General features: G+C 40.3%; 1 protein-coding gene across 5 annotated transcripts in view; it reads right to left on the reverse strand.

The window, feature by feature from the left end:
* COASY (Coenzyme A synthase) overlaps nucleotides 1–19078 on the reverse strand; it is a 747507-nt gene that overhangs the window by 420534 nt on the left and 307895 nt on the right. For all 5 annotated transcript variants that reach the window (XM_073608300.1, XM_073608302.1, XM_073608303.1 and 2 more), the window contains exon 3: nucleotides 11177–11391. In XM_073608300.1, the coding sequence (XP_073464401.1) occupies nucleotides 11177–11391 (215 nt within the window). The remainder of the gene's footprint in view (nucleotides 1–11176; nucleotides 11392–19078) is intronic.

Raw genomic sequence — 19078 nt, forward strand, 5'->3', positions numbered from 1 at the left:
TGTGAGACTTTTTGGAAGCCTATCCGCATACGGGACCCCAAAAACTAAGCACCGCCTTCAGGGTGTAAATTTTTGATTTCACTCCTCACTGCCTATCACAGTTTCGGAGGCCATAGAATGTCCAGATGGCACCCCCCCCCCCCCCCAATGACCCCATTTTGGAGAGTAGACACACCAAGCTATTTGCTGAGAGGTATGGTGAGTATTTTGCAGACATCGCTTTTTGTCACAAAGTTTTGAAAATTGAAAAAAGAAAAAAAAACATTTTCTTTCTTCATTTTCAAAAACAAATGAGAACTGCAAAATACTCACCATGCCTCTCAGCAAATAGCTTGGGGTGTCTACTTTCCAAAATGGGGTCATTTGGGGGGTTTTGTGCCAGCTTGGCATTTTATGGCCTTGGAAACTGATAGGTAGTGAGGAGTGTAATCAAAAATTTACGCCCTTAGAAATCCTGAAGGCAGTGCTTGGTTTTCGGAGCCCCGTACGCAGCTAGGCTTCCAAAAAGTCCCACACATGTGGTATCCCCATACTCAGGAGAAGCAGCAGAATGTATTTTGGGTTGTAATTCCACATATGCTCATGCCATGGTTGAGCAATATATCATTTAGTGACAACTTTTTGTAAATTTTATTTTTTTTGTCATTATTCAATCACTTAGGACAAAAAAAAATTAATATTCAATTGGGTTTGTAACCATATAAAAACTAGAAAAATGGGACTTTAAGGGCACAACGGTATTACACTACAGAAAAGTAAGTATGGTTTTTGAAATTTTAACAAAGTACAAAAAAACAGAAAACAAACATAAGAATTTAAAAACAAGTCTGACTAGACATGGAACTTAATTGTATACACCACATGGATCCTATCCTGCAAACTCTCATAATAACTCTTGTATCTATATGTATACAATCCAAACATTCATTCCAAAAGGAAAAGAATAAACTTCCCCAAACATATGGTAATGGGAGAATGTGGAGCTGTAATTGGAGGGAGCTGCAGGTCTGGTAGTCCAAGGTGAGGTGCTCTCTAACTGCTCAACATGTTTCACGTTAACAAAACGCTTCTTCAGGAGCTAGAGGTTCTATTAAAAATATACGAAAAAAAAGGAGACAAAAAACATATCACAATGACAATATTTATACACTGTTGTCAAAATGTAAACTTCAAAAAGGTATATATGTGAAACCATCTATGATAGAAATTCGACCCCCCGGTAGTGATCCACGGGAGGGACCCTATAAAAAATTATGGTCTCCAAAGGAAGGACGGCACAGCCTGGTGGTCTGGGGAAACCAATCCAAGAGACATGAGTGGTGCTAAAGGTATAAATTAAAATAAGTTTACAAAATAAGGAGTAACTAGTGAGCTCCAAATGGGAACTATAAGGTTATGTGGTCGTATGCGATCATCAATTATTTGGACTGTATTGCAGGTATATATTTTTTTACGGCCCTTATATACCCGTCTCTTGGATTGGTTTCCCCAGATCACCAGGCTGTGCCGTCCTTCCTTTGGAGACCATAATCTTTTATAGGGTCCCTCCCTATTGTGACACCTAGGACTAGATGTCCTAAATCTCACTCCTTATCACTTTTCTGAACAAGATTTAAATGTATTAAAACTTGGGCTAAGTTTCTACCCGTCACAAAAAAATTGACAAATATGAGACGATTAAAGACGTTTACATGTTCACTCGCAATCTCACTTATAAATTTTTGTTCGACCAAGATCGAATAAGAACTAAAGAGGAACGGGAATTTTCTGAAAGTATTAAACACTTTAAGATGGACGATTTTCGAGCACTTCGTGATCTAATGCTCCTATTAGAGGAAAACAATGATACCAATCTTAACGACACCTTTACATCAACACCCATAACTCCTTCTATACCTTCAGTCAACAGATTTAAACCTAAAACCCGACAATTTCCTGATCTATCCCAGAATCCCCAAATTTGGACGTTTTTACAGAATGTTGTGAGCGATGTTAAACACATGGATATTCCTTCTAGAAAAAACAATTTAACCTCAACACAACGCCAAGCCATCTTTAAAATACAGAATCATCCTGATGTCATCGTCAAACCCGCCGATAAAGGCGGTAATATAGTCCTTATGACTAGATCCCTTTATGAAACAATGTGTTTAAAGATTCTATCTAACAAAGATTGGTACCGACAAATCCCCCTATCATATACTGTATCTGAATCAATTCCTTGACATCATTGGAGATGCTTTTTCAAGAGGCCTAATCAATAAGGACACCTACGAATACCTGAATGTTCGGTCTCCCAGGGTGGCGACTTTCTATGCACTTCCCAAAGTGCATAAGGACCTGGTGTCGCCCCCTGGGAGACCGATAATTTCGGGTATAGGTAGTTTAACAGACAATGCCAGCAAACTTGTGGATGCCACACTAATGCCCCATGTTATGGCCTTACCGTCATATACTAAAGATACAATAATCAAATGAATGCCACCCAGTTAGAACAAAGGGGTATTGTATCGTTAATAGGTACTATCATCCTTTATACTAAAGATACTTTAGATCTACTCAGATTGAAGGGTTACCGGTCCCTCCTCACTCCATGCTCGTGACTCTGGATGTGGAGGCTTTGTACTCCAGCATCCCTCACGAGCAGGGAGTCAGGACGGTCCGTACCTTCTTATATCAGGAGGACCATCACCACTGGAATTCTAATGATTTTATTTTGAAATTACTTAATTTCATTTTGACTCACAACTGCTTTGAATTTATGGGTTCCCACTACCTCCAGGTGCAGGGCGTAGCCATGGGCACCTGGTGTGCCCCTGGCTATGCCAATTTGTACCTGGGGGGGTGGGAACATCATTTGTTTTCTCGAGAACAATTTTCAGAATTCATAGATCGAATTCTGATCTGGAAACGCTACATAGATGATATTTTTATCATTTGGATAGGCACACAAAAGACCTTACAACAATTCATACAGATATTAAATACAAACCACTTTAACTTAAAATTTACATACCATTGTGATGTTAAAACTATCAGTTTTCTGGATCTCGAGATATACAAGGACGCCAATAACACTTGATCAACATATTTATTTCAAAAAACAACAGCAGGAAATACACTGCTACATGCCACGAGTGCACACCCACCCACACTCATTAGAAGCATACCTTATGCGCAATACATTCGTCTTCGCCGAAATTGCACACAACTGACAGATTTCCAACACCAAGCGAACTTACTTAGATCCCGCTTGCTAGCCAGAGGTTATAGTCGATCTCTCTTACGCAAGGCTTTCAATAAAGCCAAGAGTAAATCACGGAATTATTTACTATATACAACTAAAGCCCGATCACAGAAACCCACTGTCAAAATGATTACAAAATTTTCCTCCCACCATCAGGACATCAGCAACATCTTAAAAAAACATTGGCACTTCTTAATAGAAGATCCTATTCTGAAGAAATATGTTAACACATATCCAGAATTAGTTTTTAGACGTACAATGTCCCTTAAGGATAAACTTGTATCTAGCCAATACAAAGTTTATAACCCAGTCTCTCTCCAAGGACCAAAGGGTACATCGCCATGTGGTAGCTGTTCTTTTTGTCCTTGGATATTTTCTGACTACCCTGACTACCCCATCTCACTTCCAAATGGCGAAATTTATCATCCTAAAGTTTCGGCCACATGTTGCACACAAGGGGTGGTGTACTTGATGATCTGCACCTGCGGAGTTCTTTTTATGTAGGGAAGACGGCCAGACAGTTAAGACAAAGAATCAACGATCATATATACTACTCAGGAAACAGCTAGATGCTCACACCCGTGAGTAGACACCTTGATTTATACCATCGTTTCGATACGTCATCTATCTCTTTTACTGTTCTGGCCGTCGTCCCTAAAAATCCCAGAGGCGGTGAATGGGACAAGTTCATATTACAAAAGGAAACCCTGTGGATCGAGCGTTTGAATGCCACCAGGGCACCTGGTTTGAACGAATCCCACTCATATAGACCTTTCCTTTGAATCGTACAGTTACCTCAAAAAAACCCCCCAAGCGGACTCGTTAATGGTGAAATAATCTTCCATTTGGATTTGATAACATAACTCAGCATGCTATTATTATTTTACTTTTTTGTTTCCGTTTCTTTTTCTTCTTTAAAAATCTTTAGTACCCCAGATCAACATATTTTAAAACCTTCTCTTGATTTGCAAATTGATATTTTGAATGTTTTGCATGCCTTATTGTATTTTTGTGTTTTTTGATAATTATTTGTACATTAGTGTGCATACATTATGTGTACTTTTTCTCTCTTCTTCCACCTTGTGGTGATTTTGGGACTGACTCCTTAGTGTTGATCTCCCATGGAACTGTTTGGCCTTTGCTCTGGTTGAGTTCCGTTGCATAGCGCCACACATCCGGTTGGATTCTCCAACCGGATGTGCGGCGATTGACGGGGGCATGGGGACCGGTTGGTATTTCCCTAGCCTCTGCTGCCTGTGCATTGGTCGTACTTCGTTCCACCATGCCTGGTTTCGGCGCATGCGCGGAGGTGTCCCTGCCATTCGTGCGTCGCCCTGCATGGTGGTGACGCCATTCGGCGCATGCGCAGCAGCCCGCAATGGGGCCGGTAGACGCTGCGCTCCACGGAGCCGGCCTCTTCCGGTCGGGGTCTCTTATTTAAGGACATGGCGGCGTCCTGTCCAGGATTATGGATGAGGCGCTGGTCTAATTGAGTGGTGTACCCCCGAACCTCCTTCCATCTGCCCCTGGGTAAGCCCATATACTTGATTCACATTAATGACTATTTTATTATATGTAAACTATTACTGGTCTTGCAATTTATGCTGAATATTATCTCTGCAAACTTAGACGATGCTCTTTTCACACATTAGAACTATAGCTCACAAAAGCAATTCCTCCTACCCACGGCTGCTTGATGTTATGTTACCTGGGAGGTTCCTGGCTCTGACCGCTGCCTTTCTGATACAACTCAGACACAATTACTCCTGATCGTTTTGCGATCAATCGGTTGCCTGTTTCACTGGTAGCATTCACAACTACTATACATAACCGGTAAGCTAATTACCTTTGATACATATCTCCTGTGTGTCAATATATAGATTCTAATTTGATTGGACTTTTTACCCTGATTTTCATTACCCCTTTTTTCTCCCCCCCCCCTTTTTATTTTCTTCCCCTTCCTCCTCCTCTCCCCCCTCTTCCTCCCTTTTGTTTCCTATCCCTTCTTCTTTCCTTTTTCTCATTACCTACTTTTCTTTTTTCTTCTTTTTCCAACAGTTATATCCCCTATGTTTGCCCTGAGAGTTACTTGTGTATTTATGTATCAATTTTCTAGTAACTCTATATTGTACAATCAGACACACACAATGGGGGCATACCTGGGTAACTATTTTGTTTGTACATTTTTTGATTATTATCTCAATTTTTCTTTTTTTTTTTTTACGGCCCTTATATACCTGCAATACGGTCCGAATAATTGATGATCGCATACGACCGCATAACCTTATAGTTCCCATTTGGAGCTTACTAGTTACTCCTTATTTTGTAAACTTATTTTAATTTATACCTTTAGCACCGCTCATGTCTCTTGGATTGGTTTCCCCAGACCACCAGGCTGTGCCGTCCTTCCTTTGGAGACCATAATCTTTTATAGGGTCCCTCCCGTGGACCACTACCTGGGGGTTGAAATTTCTATCATAGATGGTTTCACATATATACCTTTTTGAAGTTTACGTTTTGACAACAGTGTATAAATATTGTCATTGTGATATGTTTTTTGTCTCCTTTTTTTTTCATGTATTTTTAATAGAACCTCTAGCTCCTGAAGAAGCGTTTTGTTAACGTGAAACATGTTGAGCAGTTAGAGAGCACCTCACCTTGGACTACCAGACCTGCAGCTCCCTCCAATTACAGCTCCACATTCTCCCATTACCATATGTTTGGGGAAGTTTATTCTTTTCCTTTTGGAATTAATGTTTGGATTGTATACATATAGATACAAGAGTTATCATGAGAGTTTGCAGGATAGGATCCATATGGTGTATACCATTGAGTTCCATGTCTAGTCAGACTTGTTTTTAAATTCTTGTTTGTTTTCTGTTTTTTTGTACTTTGTTCATAAAATTTCAAAAACCATACTTACTTTTCTGTAGTTTAATACGGTTGTGCCCTTAAAGTCACATTTTTCTAGTTTTTATATGGTTACAAACTGTGGACGCTGGCACAATTTGTTACAAAGTACCTACAGAGTCACCCTGTTTTTTTTTAGGTACTTTAGAACTAGGACCCTTTCTTCTAATATTCAATGGGCTCAACATGCCTCTCAGCAATTTCCTTGGGGTGTCTACTTTCCAAAATGGGGTCATTTGGGGGGGTTTTGTACTGCCCTGCCATTTTAGCACCTCAAGAAAGGAGATAGGCAGTCAAACTAAAAGCTGTGTAAATTCCAGAAAATGTACCCTAGTTTGTAGAGGCTATAACTTTTGCGCAAACCAATAAATATATGCTTATTGACATTTTATTTTACCAAAGACATGTGGCTGAATACATTTTGGACTAAATGTATGACTAAAATTGAGTTTATTGTATTTTTTTTATAATAAAAAGTAGAAAATATCGGGTTTTTATTCAAAATTTTCGGTCTTTTTCCGTTTATAGCGCAAAAAATAAAAACCGCAGAGGTGATCAAATAGCATCAAAAGAAAGCTCTATTTGTGGGAACAAAAGGATGAAAATTTCGTTTGGGTACAGCATTGCATGACCGTGCAATTAGCAGTTAAAGCGACGCAGTGCCAAATTGTAAAAAGTGCTCTGGTCAGGAAGGAGGTAAATCCTTCCGGGGCTGAAGTGGTTAACACAGATTTGGGCCTAGATGAATCTTTCCATATAGTAGAATTACTTAAATCAATTATCCAATCTAATTTACTAATCACATCCATGCCTAAAATATGCTCTGTATTTTGGCAACACCAGATGTCTATCTTCGTTTTCAAAATTCCTGGAATCTCAAAATTCACATCAGAAACTTTAGCTGCAACTGTATTTTCTTTTCCATTGAAACCAATTAAATTACACTTTGGAAAATCAATATTCACAGGTAATTTGTTTTTAGTTAAACTGAGTTCAGATCCTAAATCTATTAACCATTTAGTATTCTTGCCATTTAATAAACCATGTACCCATGGCCTTCCACTTTCATCTATTAAAAGTGAAGTCACATATTTTAATGTTGGAGGTGACTCAGAACCTTTTTTCCTAAATCCTAATGGTGATGGAAGTAATCCATCCCTCTCATTTTCATCATTGTTTTTCATATTGATTGAACTGTCATTAACAGTCAATGTACTGATCTGTTTGACTTCTGAAGCATAAGGCAAATAAATCAAACTATTGTTTGAAGAAGAAAGAATAAATTGCTCAGAAATATGTTCTGCATTTTTTATACTTTAGATAAAGTTTTCCTTTGTGTACTATGTAGGGAAGTATTTAATGTCTGCTCTGAAACTTTAGTTCCGCCTGTGACGTGTATCTCACCATCTCTGTGTGTGGCATTACACATGGCAACTCTTTGAACGCCATTTTCCCTTTGTTTGTCTAAATTGTGTCTGCATGCTGCAGCTTTATTAAGCAAAACTTCATGTTCCTGGTCATATTTTTCTATGGACCGCTTAACGGGTACAAAAGATAATTTTGGTTTAAACAAACCTTTCCGTTCTTGGTAATCAACCTTGATAGACCGCATTTCTTGTACAAAAGACTTCTGCATAGAATCTGCATTAACATTCATAGAGTCTGCATTAACATTAATCTCTAAACTCGTGCTTGACTCGGTTTTTAATTTTACATTATTCTGTAACTCAGACAACTGAATATCCTTTATTTGAATTGCACTCTGCAAATCATCTATCCGCTCAGAAAAACATACCTGAGTCTCTGTTTTGTACCAACAAAATTGCTTTCAGGAACTCCTGATATCATTATGCCATAGACTTTAAATGAACTTAATCAAATTCCTAACCTGTTTTCTGAATTTCTTAAAAGTAAATTTTGACATTTGTATTTTGATATTAGCCTGTAAACATTAATTGAACATGTAACACCATAATTCATCATCTTTAACAAACTTTGACAGATTTTTAAATTCTAATTTATTCTCTCTAGACAATTCATCAATAAAATCCATAACTTACCAATGTAAGACGGCTTCCTTCATGTAACACGCGTTCCCTCTCTAGGCAGGAAATTACGTCAAGAAACAGATTTTCTTGCACGTGCGCAAACGTCTCACCAATTCTGACGTTTCTTTTCCTTCCAAGTTCAATTCAATGATGCCAAAAATTAGCTTTTTCAATTTCTCCTGAAAGCTTGTCTGAATAGTCACAGTTTTTGCTTGTATTCCCTCTCAACAAGCAAAAGGAGAAATTATTGAAAAAAGTTCGATATTCGGACAAAAAGAAGCTGGCAAAGGCTCGCCAAAGTAAAAGTTTGAGTTATTACTGTAATAACGATATTTCAATAATTCATATTTATGAGGAAAGTTCCAAGAAAATCTGTTTAGTTCTCGTGTAAAAACTCAAAAATTGATTTAATAATAAAATAGCAAAATGTTACAAAACCAATGTCAAAATGTAGAATATAAAAATAGCATCAATAAGTTTCTTATTCTTGAAATGAAGATTAAATCAGATACGTCTGTGTGTAAAAGTAGCATCAATATCTTGAGATGTATGTGTGTGAGTGTGTCCTCATGGAGAGCTGGAAAGAATGTCTGCCCTCCAGCAACAGCCTGTCTGTAACTCCTACAATTAACCCCCACCTTTTCCCATAAAGGCTGGCTTAAAAGTTTGTTTTTGTCTTTTAGTTCCACAGAAAATGCGGGCTTTCAATGAGCATTTTTCCCTCCCACCTTTCTAAAAAAGGTGGGAGCCACTCAGTCCAACACAGGATGTTGGAATACAAAACCATGTCTAATCAAAACATTCCATGGGGATGGGCATGACTACTATGTTAAACCATTTAACTTATACAATGTATACATTTTCTTTTAAACATCTAAAATCACACTACATATCAGTATATATACACATTTAAAATGCAGTGTTCTTATATAATATAATAATTTAGGATATTAATATATATATATATATTTATATTAATATATATATTTATATTAATATATATATATATATATTAATATATATATATATATATATATATATATATTAATATATATATATTTATATATTAATATATATATATTTATATATTAATATATATATATTTATATTAATATATATATATATTTTTTTTTTTTTTTTTTTATGGATGAAGGAAAAAAGAAAAAAAGGTTTAATTATTATTTGAATATAAGAATTGATTAAGCACGAATAGATATATGATTTATTCACATATTACAATAGCAAGCGTCACATTTAACATGTATATACTTCACTAAGGCCCCTTTCACACTGGGGCGGTGGGGGCGTCGGCGGTAAAACAGCGCTATTTTTAGCGCTGTTTTACTGTCGTTTTTGCGGCTGTATTCGGCTGCTAGCGGTGCGGTTTTAACCCCCGCTGGCGGCCGAAAAAGGGTTAAACGCGCTCGTACAGCGAGGCTATAGCCGCGGTATTACCGCGGTATAGCCGCGCTGTCCCATTGATTTCAATGGGAAGGAGCGGTTTAGGAGCGGTGAACACGCCGCTCCTTCACCGCTCCAAAAATGCGGCTCGCAGGACTTTTTTTACCGTCCTGCCAGCGCACCGCTTCAGTGTGAAAGCCCTCCGGCTTTCACAATGAACAAACAGCGAAGGCTGTTTAGGGGCGGTTTGCAGGCGGTATTTTTAGCGCAATAACGCCTGCAAACCGCCCCAGTGTGAAAGGGGCCTTAAGCAAAAAAAATGCCAGGAATGAAAAATGCAGAAAAAAAACAAACAGTGTGGGTTCCCCCTCAAGCCATACATACCAGGCCCTTCAAGTCTGGTGTGGATTTTAAGGGGAACCCCACGCCAAAATCCATACTCTACACTTATCCGAGCATGGAGACCGGAAGGCCACGAAAGGGGGGATGCCCACCCCTGAATAATACCAGACTATATGCCCTCAACATGGGGGAATGGTGCTTTGGGGTAGAGGAGCTCTGCCCCCCTCAAAGCACCTTTTCCACATGTTGATGGGCTCTGCCTCAAAGTAGGGGGTGCGCTAGACCAGGCCACATGCCCTCAACGTGGGGGGAGGGGGGTGTTTTGGGGCAGAGCCCATCAACATGCGGACAAGGTGCATTGAGGGGGGGTTTGCATTTTGGCATGGGGTTCCCCTCAAAATCCATACCAGACCCAAAGCGCCTGGTATGGATTGGGGGGATCCCACACTTTTTTTCTGCATTCTTCATTGCTGGCAGGAGCGGGCCAGGAAGTCGGCTGAAAACTGAGTCATCAGTTGGTAAGGACACAGTGGCCAGGTTCCAGGAGCGGTCCTTAACGACCAGCTATTCGTCACACAGAATATGAATTGGTCGATCCGAATTGTTCCCAAAAATTTGGAATTCGTTAGAAAACAAATAAACAAAACAAAATTAAATGAATCTCAACTAAATTTGTTACTATTTCATTCGGATATATCCAATCCCTGAATAACCAAAAATTTGTCCGAATTTATGGCCTGAAACAAACTGCACATCTAGACTAAACAGCTCTGGAGAGAGAACGCATGGGGCACTCGCCAAAAAGGAGGGACCTGGAGAGCCAGCTGGGAAACCCCAAATAAGGAGGATCGGGGCTGCTCTGTGCAAAATCATTGCATGGAGCAGGTTAGTATGTCATGTTAGTTATTTTGGCTAAAAATCTAATCTACTTTGGTCTTGGGACCCTATATCATTTTACAGACAGCTGTTTGCCTTCTGCTGTCTGCACATAAATGCATATTTTCCAGATTTCTGAAATTCCCAATCATTCTTTATTTTAGTACTCAAAATAAAAACATTAAAACTCCCACTATAGTCATATTTTTTTAAAGAGGTTTTCAGTGCCTTGCCTGGCTCCTCAATTTTACATAGTAAGGTAAACTAAAATAATGAAACTAAAATAATCAATTTCCAAAACAAAAATGTACAGCAAAACAAGATAGATAATATTTCATAAGGCAAGGTTTACATTTTCTAGACGTATCCTGTTCACAGAGAGTCCTCCCTTACGAGTCTCTTCACTGACCACAATACATTTCAGATCTGGATCAGTTATTGAAGGGCCATAAGGATCTGATATAGGCACTATGTTGTATATAAGAGAAGGCTTCACATCGACCAGGAACTGAGACAGTTTATTAACTCTCTTCTCATAAGGCTCAATCAACTCCTTCAGGATCTTATCTGGAAAATTAAAAAGCGGCAGTTAAAGCTGCACTGTATATGAATTTCACAAAAACATCCTTGATCCCTAGTTGCCCAGGCAAATTTTAGTAGCATCAGCATGCGTCAGTTAACTCAGCAATAATTATATGACTACTTTGCACACACATACTTTTATTTTAATCAAGATTAAAGTTTGAGCATATTAAAAGAATATACAAACAAATACAAAGTGCAACTGGCACTATTCAAAAGGATAAAACATTGACATAACTTTACTGAGTATAAAATGTAAAAGGTCTAGTTACCGAGGATAGCCATAAACCATATCCCACATGACTGATTGTACCCAGATGGGGGGTCTGTAAACAACCCTGCATAGTACAGAAAGAATTTTGGTACACCCCACCGTGGGGCAGCAGGCAAACAGTGAAGGTAAGGGTGAGAGTGTGTGACATGGGATGCATCGAGTTACGCACATTAAATAAAGGTTACACCTCATCAATGCAGGTGTAGGAGTCCTCCAGCCACCTGTCCCATATTTTGTTGTATTTAATCATTTAGTCGGGCAGCCTCTGTGTGAATACAATACTTTTTTGTAGGGGAGAATAGCATTAATGGCCCCAATGCATTGCTGAATAGTAGGAGGCGACTCCTTGATCCAGGACCAGCTATTTGCATTCTGGCCAAGAACAAGGACTATTGCAAAAATATATTTAAATATTTTTCCTCTTCAGGGATGGAGAGGAGGCCTAGTAGACACTGGCAGGGGCATAGAGTCAGGGGGGAACCCAAGCGGTCATGCAGGAATTTAACCACCTGCGACCAGTAGCCCTGGAGGGAGGGGCAGGACCATCTTTGGTGATAGAATGCTCCCCCAGTGTCTCCACATTTGGGGCAGGCCGGGCTGTAACCCGGTTTGTATTTGGAAAGGCAAATCTGTTTAAGGTAGGACCTGTGGAGAATGTAGAGGTGCGTAAGGCAATCTGACAATTTACAATTACAGGAGGCCAATACCTCATCCCAGTCCTCATCCGCCATGTCTCCCAAGTCCGTCTCCCACTTGGGTTATCAGTTGGTATGCCTGAGCAGTGGCCAAGGGTAACATAAGGCAATTATAAAATTAGGAAATCAACTTCTTGGGATCCTGACCCAAGACCACTTACACCAGGTACAATGACTCAAGACTGGGGATGGAGTCACTGAATTGGGAATTGAGAGCGTGGCGGAGTTGGAGGTAACGGAAGAACATATGATTAGGCAAAGCAAAACCATCCTTGAGAGCCTGGAATGATGTAATCGAGCCATTGACTATGACATGTGAGAGAAATACGACCCCTCAAGCAATCCATAGGTTATAAAATCGGGGACAGTTAGCAATTTGGGAAGTTGCGGGTGATCCCACAGTGATGTGCGAGTGTGGGGGTCATAGAGTTGGACATGATCAGCTGCCACATTTTACAGTGATGGAATATGATGCAACGCCTGTTGCCCATATGAGGCGACTGATGGGTGCCACAGAATAGAACTTGGAAGGGATGGACCACTGGGTTAGAAACAGAAGAGCATACAAGGGTGAAGTACCTTTCCCTGTCTGCTTGGTTAAAGTAGAAGAAATGGGGTAATTGAGAGGCAATATAATACAGGGTGAAGTCGTGTTAAGCGGTGACACCCAAGTGGACAGGACACTTTAGAGCTCGCCATGACAATTTGTGTTGGGAGGGGCCCCCATACGAACGTGTTGAGAATAGATAACATTAATTTGAAGACCTGTATGGGGATGTATAGGGGGGTGTGCCAGAAAAGGTATAACAATTTGGGGAGAAGTATCATTTTCACCAAATTAATACGTCCCATAATTCCGAGGGGCAGTCGGGACCAGGTCTGGGTTTTGGCTTTTAGGAGATCATATAGGGGGTTCTAAATTTAGGCCTATGGCATGCTGTGGGGCATCTACAACCAATAGGAGGATTTGGGACTTAGACCAGTTGATCTGCAATCCAGAATATGCACCAAATTTTTTAATGAGCTGCAGAGCCGCCTGAAGTGAAGGGTCGGCATCTTCCAGGTATAGGAGCATGTCATCCGCATAGAGACCTCGGTCACCCTTCCCATGCGGAGGGCCTTTGATTTCTGAATGTGCCCTGATGGTGATGGCAAGGGGCTCTACTGCTAGGGTCAGTTGGGATATGGGGCAGCCCTGACAGGTACCATGGGATAAGGAGAAGGGGTCCGAAATTCTGCTATTAACTTGGATCCAGGCAGTGGGAGCCTGGTAGAGGAGTTGGAGCCATTTAATAAATTTTGGGACAAAGCCAAACCAGCGGGGACACTCCCACAGGTAGCTCCATTCCAAGGAGTCAAACGCCTTAGCGGCATCCAGGCTGACCACTACCCTGGATCCAGCATTCTCGTGTGTAGATTGAAGGTTCATAAAGAGCCTTTGGAGGTTGAACGCTGTGTTTTTTTGGGCACGAATCCCGTCTGATCAGGATGTATTAAGCCAAGTATTACTTTATTAAGCCTCAGGGCTAAAATTTTGGCTAAGATCTTGACATCTTTGACATCTAACTGCAGGAGAGAGATGGGGCAATAGGACTCTGGAAAGAGCGGATTCTTCCCTGGTTTGGGTATTAAGACAATAAGAGCTTCACCCATAGATACTGGGAGTGTGGCAGAGTCAAATATGTGGGTATATAGTGTGAAGTAATTAAATCAATGAATTAATTGAAACCGCGCTCTTTAAAAGTGCAAGTGCAAAAAAGTGCTAATATAATGTAAACCACAAACACAACAATTTGTAGATAATATATCTCGTGTAACCTTATTAACTTTGAAACTGATATTGCAAGTGAAAAAAAGTGCTAATATTGCATGAACCACAAACACTATAATTATGAATATATCAAGTGTAAGCTTCTCGACTTTAAAGTCCAAGTGTAGAATCAAACACAAAACCATAAGCCAGAACAATCAAAAAAATCAAAAGTCCCACTGTTAAGTGAAATAAACCGTTCAAGTAAAGAATTTCTGGATAAAATCTCCCTGTATCCGGCAATCAAAGTAGTATATCTTCCACCACCATCACCAGCCACACATCCTACTCACCAGAATCCAATGACCCTGGTAGTCATAAACACTTTTAATAGAAGGTGCCAATGGAGAATCCCACAACCGCGGCTCAATCCAAATGCTGTGTGGTCAGGATTTCTGTGGACCTATGCAGGTACTTGATGAACTTATTGCGGAAACCTCGATGTGGAATTGGCCATAACAGATCATCAATGACGTAAGTTAAAAGAGAAAAAAAGGCAAAAAGGAAAATTTATGGCTATGAAGTTTTTTACTTGGTGGTATCTTGTTTATCGAATACATTTTTGATATACTTCACCATGGGAGCCTTTTTTCCTCTTAACTTATGGCATTGATGATCTGTTATGACCAATTCCACATCGAGGTTTCCACAATACGTCCACCAAGTACCTGCATAGGTCCACAGAAATCCTGACCATGAAGCATTTGGATTGAGCCGCGGTTGTGGGATGCTCCATTGGCACCTTCCATTAAAAGCGTTTATGACTACCTGTAATGGGGTCATTGGATTCTGGTGAGTAGGATGTGTGGCTGGTGATGGAAGATATACTTCTTTGATGATTGCCGGATACAGGAGGGAGATTTTATCCAGAAACTGTTTACTTGAAAACTTTATTTCACTTAACAGTGGGATTCTTGATTTTTTGATTGTTCTGGCTTATGGTTTTGTGTTTGTTGATTCTACACTTGGACTTTAAAGTCGAGAAGCTTACACATGATATATTCATAATTGTCGTGTTTGTGGTTCATGCAATATTAGCACTTTTTTGAACTTGCAATATCAATTTCGAAGTTAAGAAGCTTACACATGATATATTATCTATGTTGTGTTTGTGGTTTACATAATATTAGCACTTTTTTGCACTTGCACTTTTAAAGAGAGCGCGGTTTCAATTAATTCATTTAATTATTTCACATTTATTTTCATTATAACGTGCTGCTCCTATTTGTTTTTATTATACACATTTAATTACACAAGATTTTTTTTTATCTGCGCGGTTTGGTGGCACTTCCACTTATTATTTATGTGAGTATATAGTGTTTGAAATTTAGGGGTGAGAAGCTCCCTGAATTAGTCATAGAACTCTAGGGGGACGCCTTCGGAGCCAGGTGCCTCAGAAGGTGGGAGATGCGCCAGTGCCTCCTCTATGCAGTCTATGGCGATTGGCGCCTCTAACTGGTTAATCTGGGAATGAGTGAGGGTGAGGAAGTGGATATCCCAAAGAAACATGATCAGTTCGTCTTGAGAATGTCGAGCAGTAGAGGTCAGAATAGAACCGCCTGAACTCATTGGCTACTTGGGAAGGGTTTGTAATCATAGACCCAGAAGCTGACTAAAGCGTGACCACCACTGGGGGCCTATGGTCAAGGTGGGCCATATAAGCAAGCAGTTTGCCTGCACGTTCACCGTGCTCAAAGATAAGTCGCCTACTAAAGAAAATTCCCTGTTTAGCTTTTTCAAAGTGTAGTCGGTCAGTAAATCTAGACTGTAGTCTCACAATAAAAGTGTTGGCTGAGGATGGGTCAGTGAGAAACACCTGCTCGAGAGAGACCAGACGTTCCTCCGCCTGTTTGAGTGTGAGTTTGGATGAGGCCTTGTGCCTATTGATGCTTGTGGAAAGGATCATACAGGCATGTAACTTAAAGGACTCCCATACCACTCCAACTGATGCCGACCCCTGGTTGGTACAAAAAAAAAAAAAAGGTGAACCCATTCTCGCTGGATACTCTCCAGGTCCAACACGGTGGTTAGCCAAAAAGGGTTCAGCTTCCATATACGGCCTGTAGGGAAAGCTGGCAAACATATGGTCACCCAATATGGGGAGTAGTCAGAGAGCACTGTAGCAGGGCGGTACCTTGCCAGGATCCAGGTCTAATAAACAGCCAGTTCACTAATGAGTCAGCTGTGTTCTGGGCTTTAATCACCAAGCCATGGCTCTAGGCTCCCAGTTGGAGATGCGTGACATCCAAAGTGAGGATAGAAGAGGCACACCACCACCGAAATTGAGGAGGCTTACCAGATCTCGTGGACCCAAGAGGGCATACGCCCAAATGGGTCAAATCAGGCTTGGGTGGTGGGTGATGGTAGATGTTCCGGAGAGATGGTGAGGATGGACATCTAAAAGTAAACCGTAGACTTGTGTGTCCCTCAGGATGATATTGAGGAGTAGATGGTGATGATATAAGGCAAGGAGGAAAAAGGCCACATAGAGTAATTCCGTAAAACAAGTATCAAAATTTATTAGAATAAGAAATACACTCACATGTACGTCTTGTAAAATCAGCGCTGTAAAAGTATGGCGGCAGTGGGGTCCTACCCGACGCGTTTCGTCCTCTTAGAGATCGTCTGGGGGGTCACCCCACTGCAGCCAGCAAGGTATATATAGAGAGAGTGGTCTTGTTAATGAGAGACAACTCCACATTGTGTAAAAATGCCACTTCCGGTATTCTGGCAAGATGGCCGCTCGGCGTGCGTTTCACGCCTCACCCTGAAGCTAATTGCCCGCCGGAAGTGAAACCATTGGGGTTAATAGTGTATTCAATGAAATAACCTAAATAAGCTTGTATCAAACCATAATATGTGTAAAACCAAAATTTGTGTATACTCTAAGGATTCCAGTGCACTTTGGTAAGTGAAAATGAACCTTCTTGCGGCCGTCCATGCTATAAGCACGCCCTTCTCAGATCAACGATAGTGTGCACGCGCACCATGCGCATGCACACCAGTTGGGTCGTACGTATGACCAAATCGACTCAACATTAATGTGCGCATGCGCACCAACTAGGTGGAAGCAACAGGGGTGGTACCTCATACGAAAGGAGGTCCCGCCTATATGCTGAGGTGACCGGTGCATATGATATATATGTAAAAAATAGCTACTTAATGCATAACCGTTGTCCATATCCAAATAGGAGGACAATCTATGTGCAAAACTGGTCTATATTAATTTGTAAATCCCAAAGAAATTAATATAAGCGGCGCTATTATTGGTGATATACCCTACCCCAATGTTTAAAGTGTAAAGTGTATTAAGCTGATATACACAATACTTATGTGTCTTACTCTAATCTGTGAATAAAACAACTTCAAAACAAATCTAAAAAAATCAGTGATATAACATAACTCAGTGTTCAAAATATATGTACTGGAATACTAGAAATACCACTTATGTGTTTCACTATTAAACTAAAAAATCTTTCAAAGGTGAGCTGAAATAATAAAAATGACACTTATGTGTATCACTATTAAACTGACAAAATCTTTCAAAAGTCCATCATATATAAAAGAAAAGATGCATCCATAAAAGTGTCCATAGAAGAAAACACCACGAAGAAGCGTGCAAATTGCTGAGAAAATGTTCACCAAATCAAACGTGCCAGTGTTTCCTCTCCCTCTGAATTCAACACTCACCGGATGAATATGCCTCACACTCTCGTGTTTTGGCAAAAGCGCATAAAACACTATACACAGTGTGCTCAAGATCCACGTTCCATCCGACCCAGTGTCATTTCATTCCATATGTAAATAAAAAATGTGCACATAGTGTGATACCGTAAAACACAACATTTATTGAACTTTATAACCTTCAATCATTGCACTCACATTACAAACTGTAAAATCAAGCCAAAACCAGCACAGCAATTCAACCTCTCAATACTCCTGTGTGAACTCCCAGCACTAATGTAAACACGGTCACGGCGGACCCAAGATCAGCGGAACCAGGCTCTCACCCCACCAGCTGACTCTCGTCTGAATCGTGCCAGGATCCTCCGCTCATGCGGAGGATGCGTTTTATATAATTTCATATAAATTCACATTTTTCACACTAAGTGCTGCAATAAACAATTTTCCTGAGAGCAGTGGTGGGGACTCAAGGAGGGCGCAGTTTGTTTGAGTACCAGTGATTACAATCTATGTGCAAACACATAAGTATGGACATATTACTATCCAAGGGCCAGTATAGTCTGTCAAAAGTGACGATGTGAAAAAATGTCAAAAATAAAACATTTAAAATGAAAATATATATATGGAAATGTGTGGGCAATGTCAGTGATTAACCCACAAAGTTGTGTGAATGCATATGTGTGGAGTGGACTCCCATAACAATACACAGATCAAATTCACTCATACATAATCTAAAAAACACACATGGGTATTGCGTGCAGAACTGAGGAGACACACTTTTACATATGGATAAGCTATATCAGAATAAAGAAGAAGTTATATGAATAGGAAATTAAACAAGAGAGCTAGTGAAAAATAATGTAGCTGGGCATCAAGCCCTATTAATGAAGGCATTGATGTCCAGCTCCACGTTGATACCCAAAGGAAAATATGTACGGAGCTCATGGATCCAGAAGGTCTCTAAACGGGACACCCCTCTGGTCCTGGCACCACCCCTCCAGGGAGGAATATATTTGTCAATCACCACAAATTGTGTTCCCTCAATTACACGATTGTGATTTAACTTGTAGTGTCTTGGGACAGTATGTTTGGTTTCACCGTTCTTAATGAGAGCAATATGCTCCACTACTCTAACCGCAAAAGAGCGGATGGTGCGACCTACATACGGTTTCCCACAATGGCATGTAATCAAGTATACAATGTAGCTGG

This window comes from Aquarana catesbeiana, linkage group LG12 (assembly GCF_042186555.1).
Source record: "Aquarana catesbeiana isolate 2022-GZ linkage group LG12, ASM4218655v1, whole genome shotgun sequence".
NCBI lineage: Eukaryota > Metazoa > Chordata > Amphibia > Anura > Ranidae > Aquarana > Aquarana catesbeiana.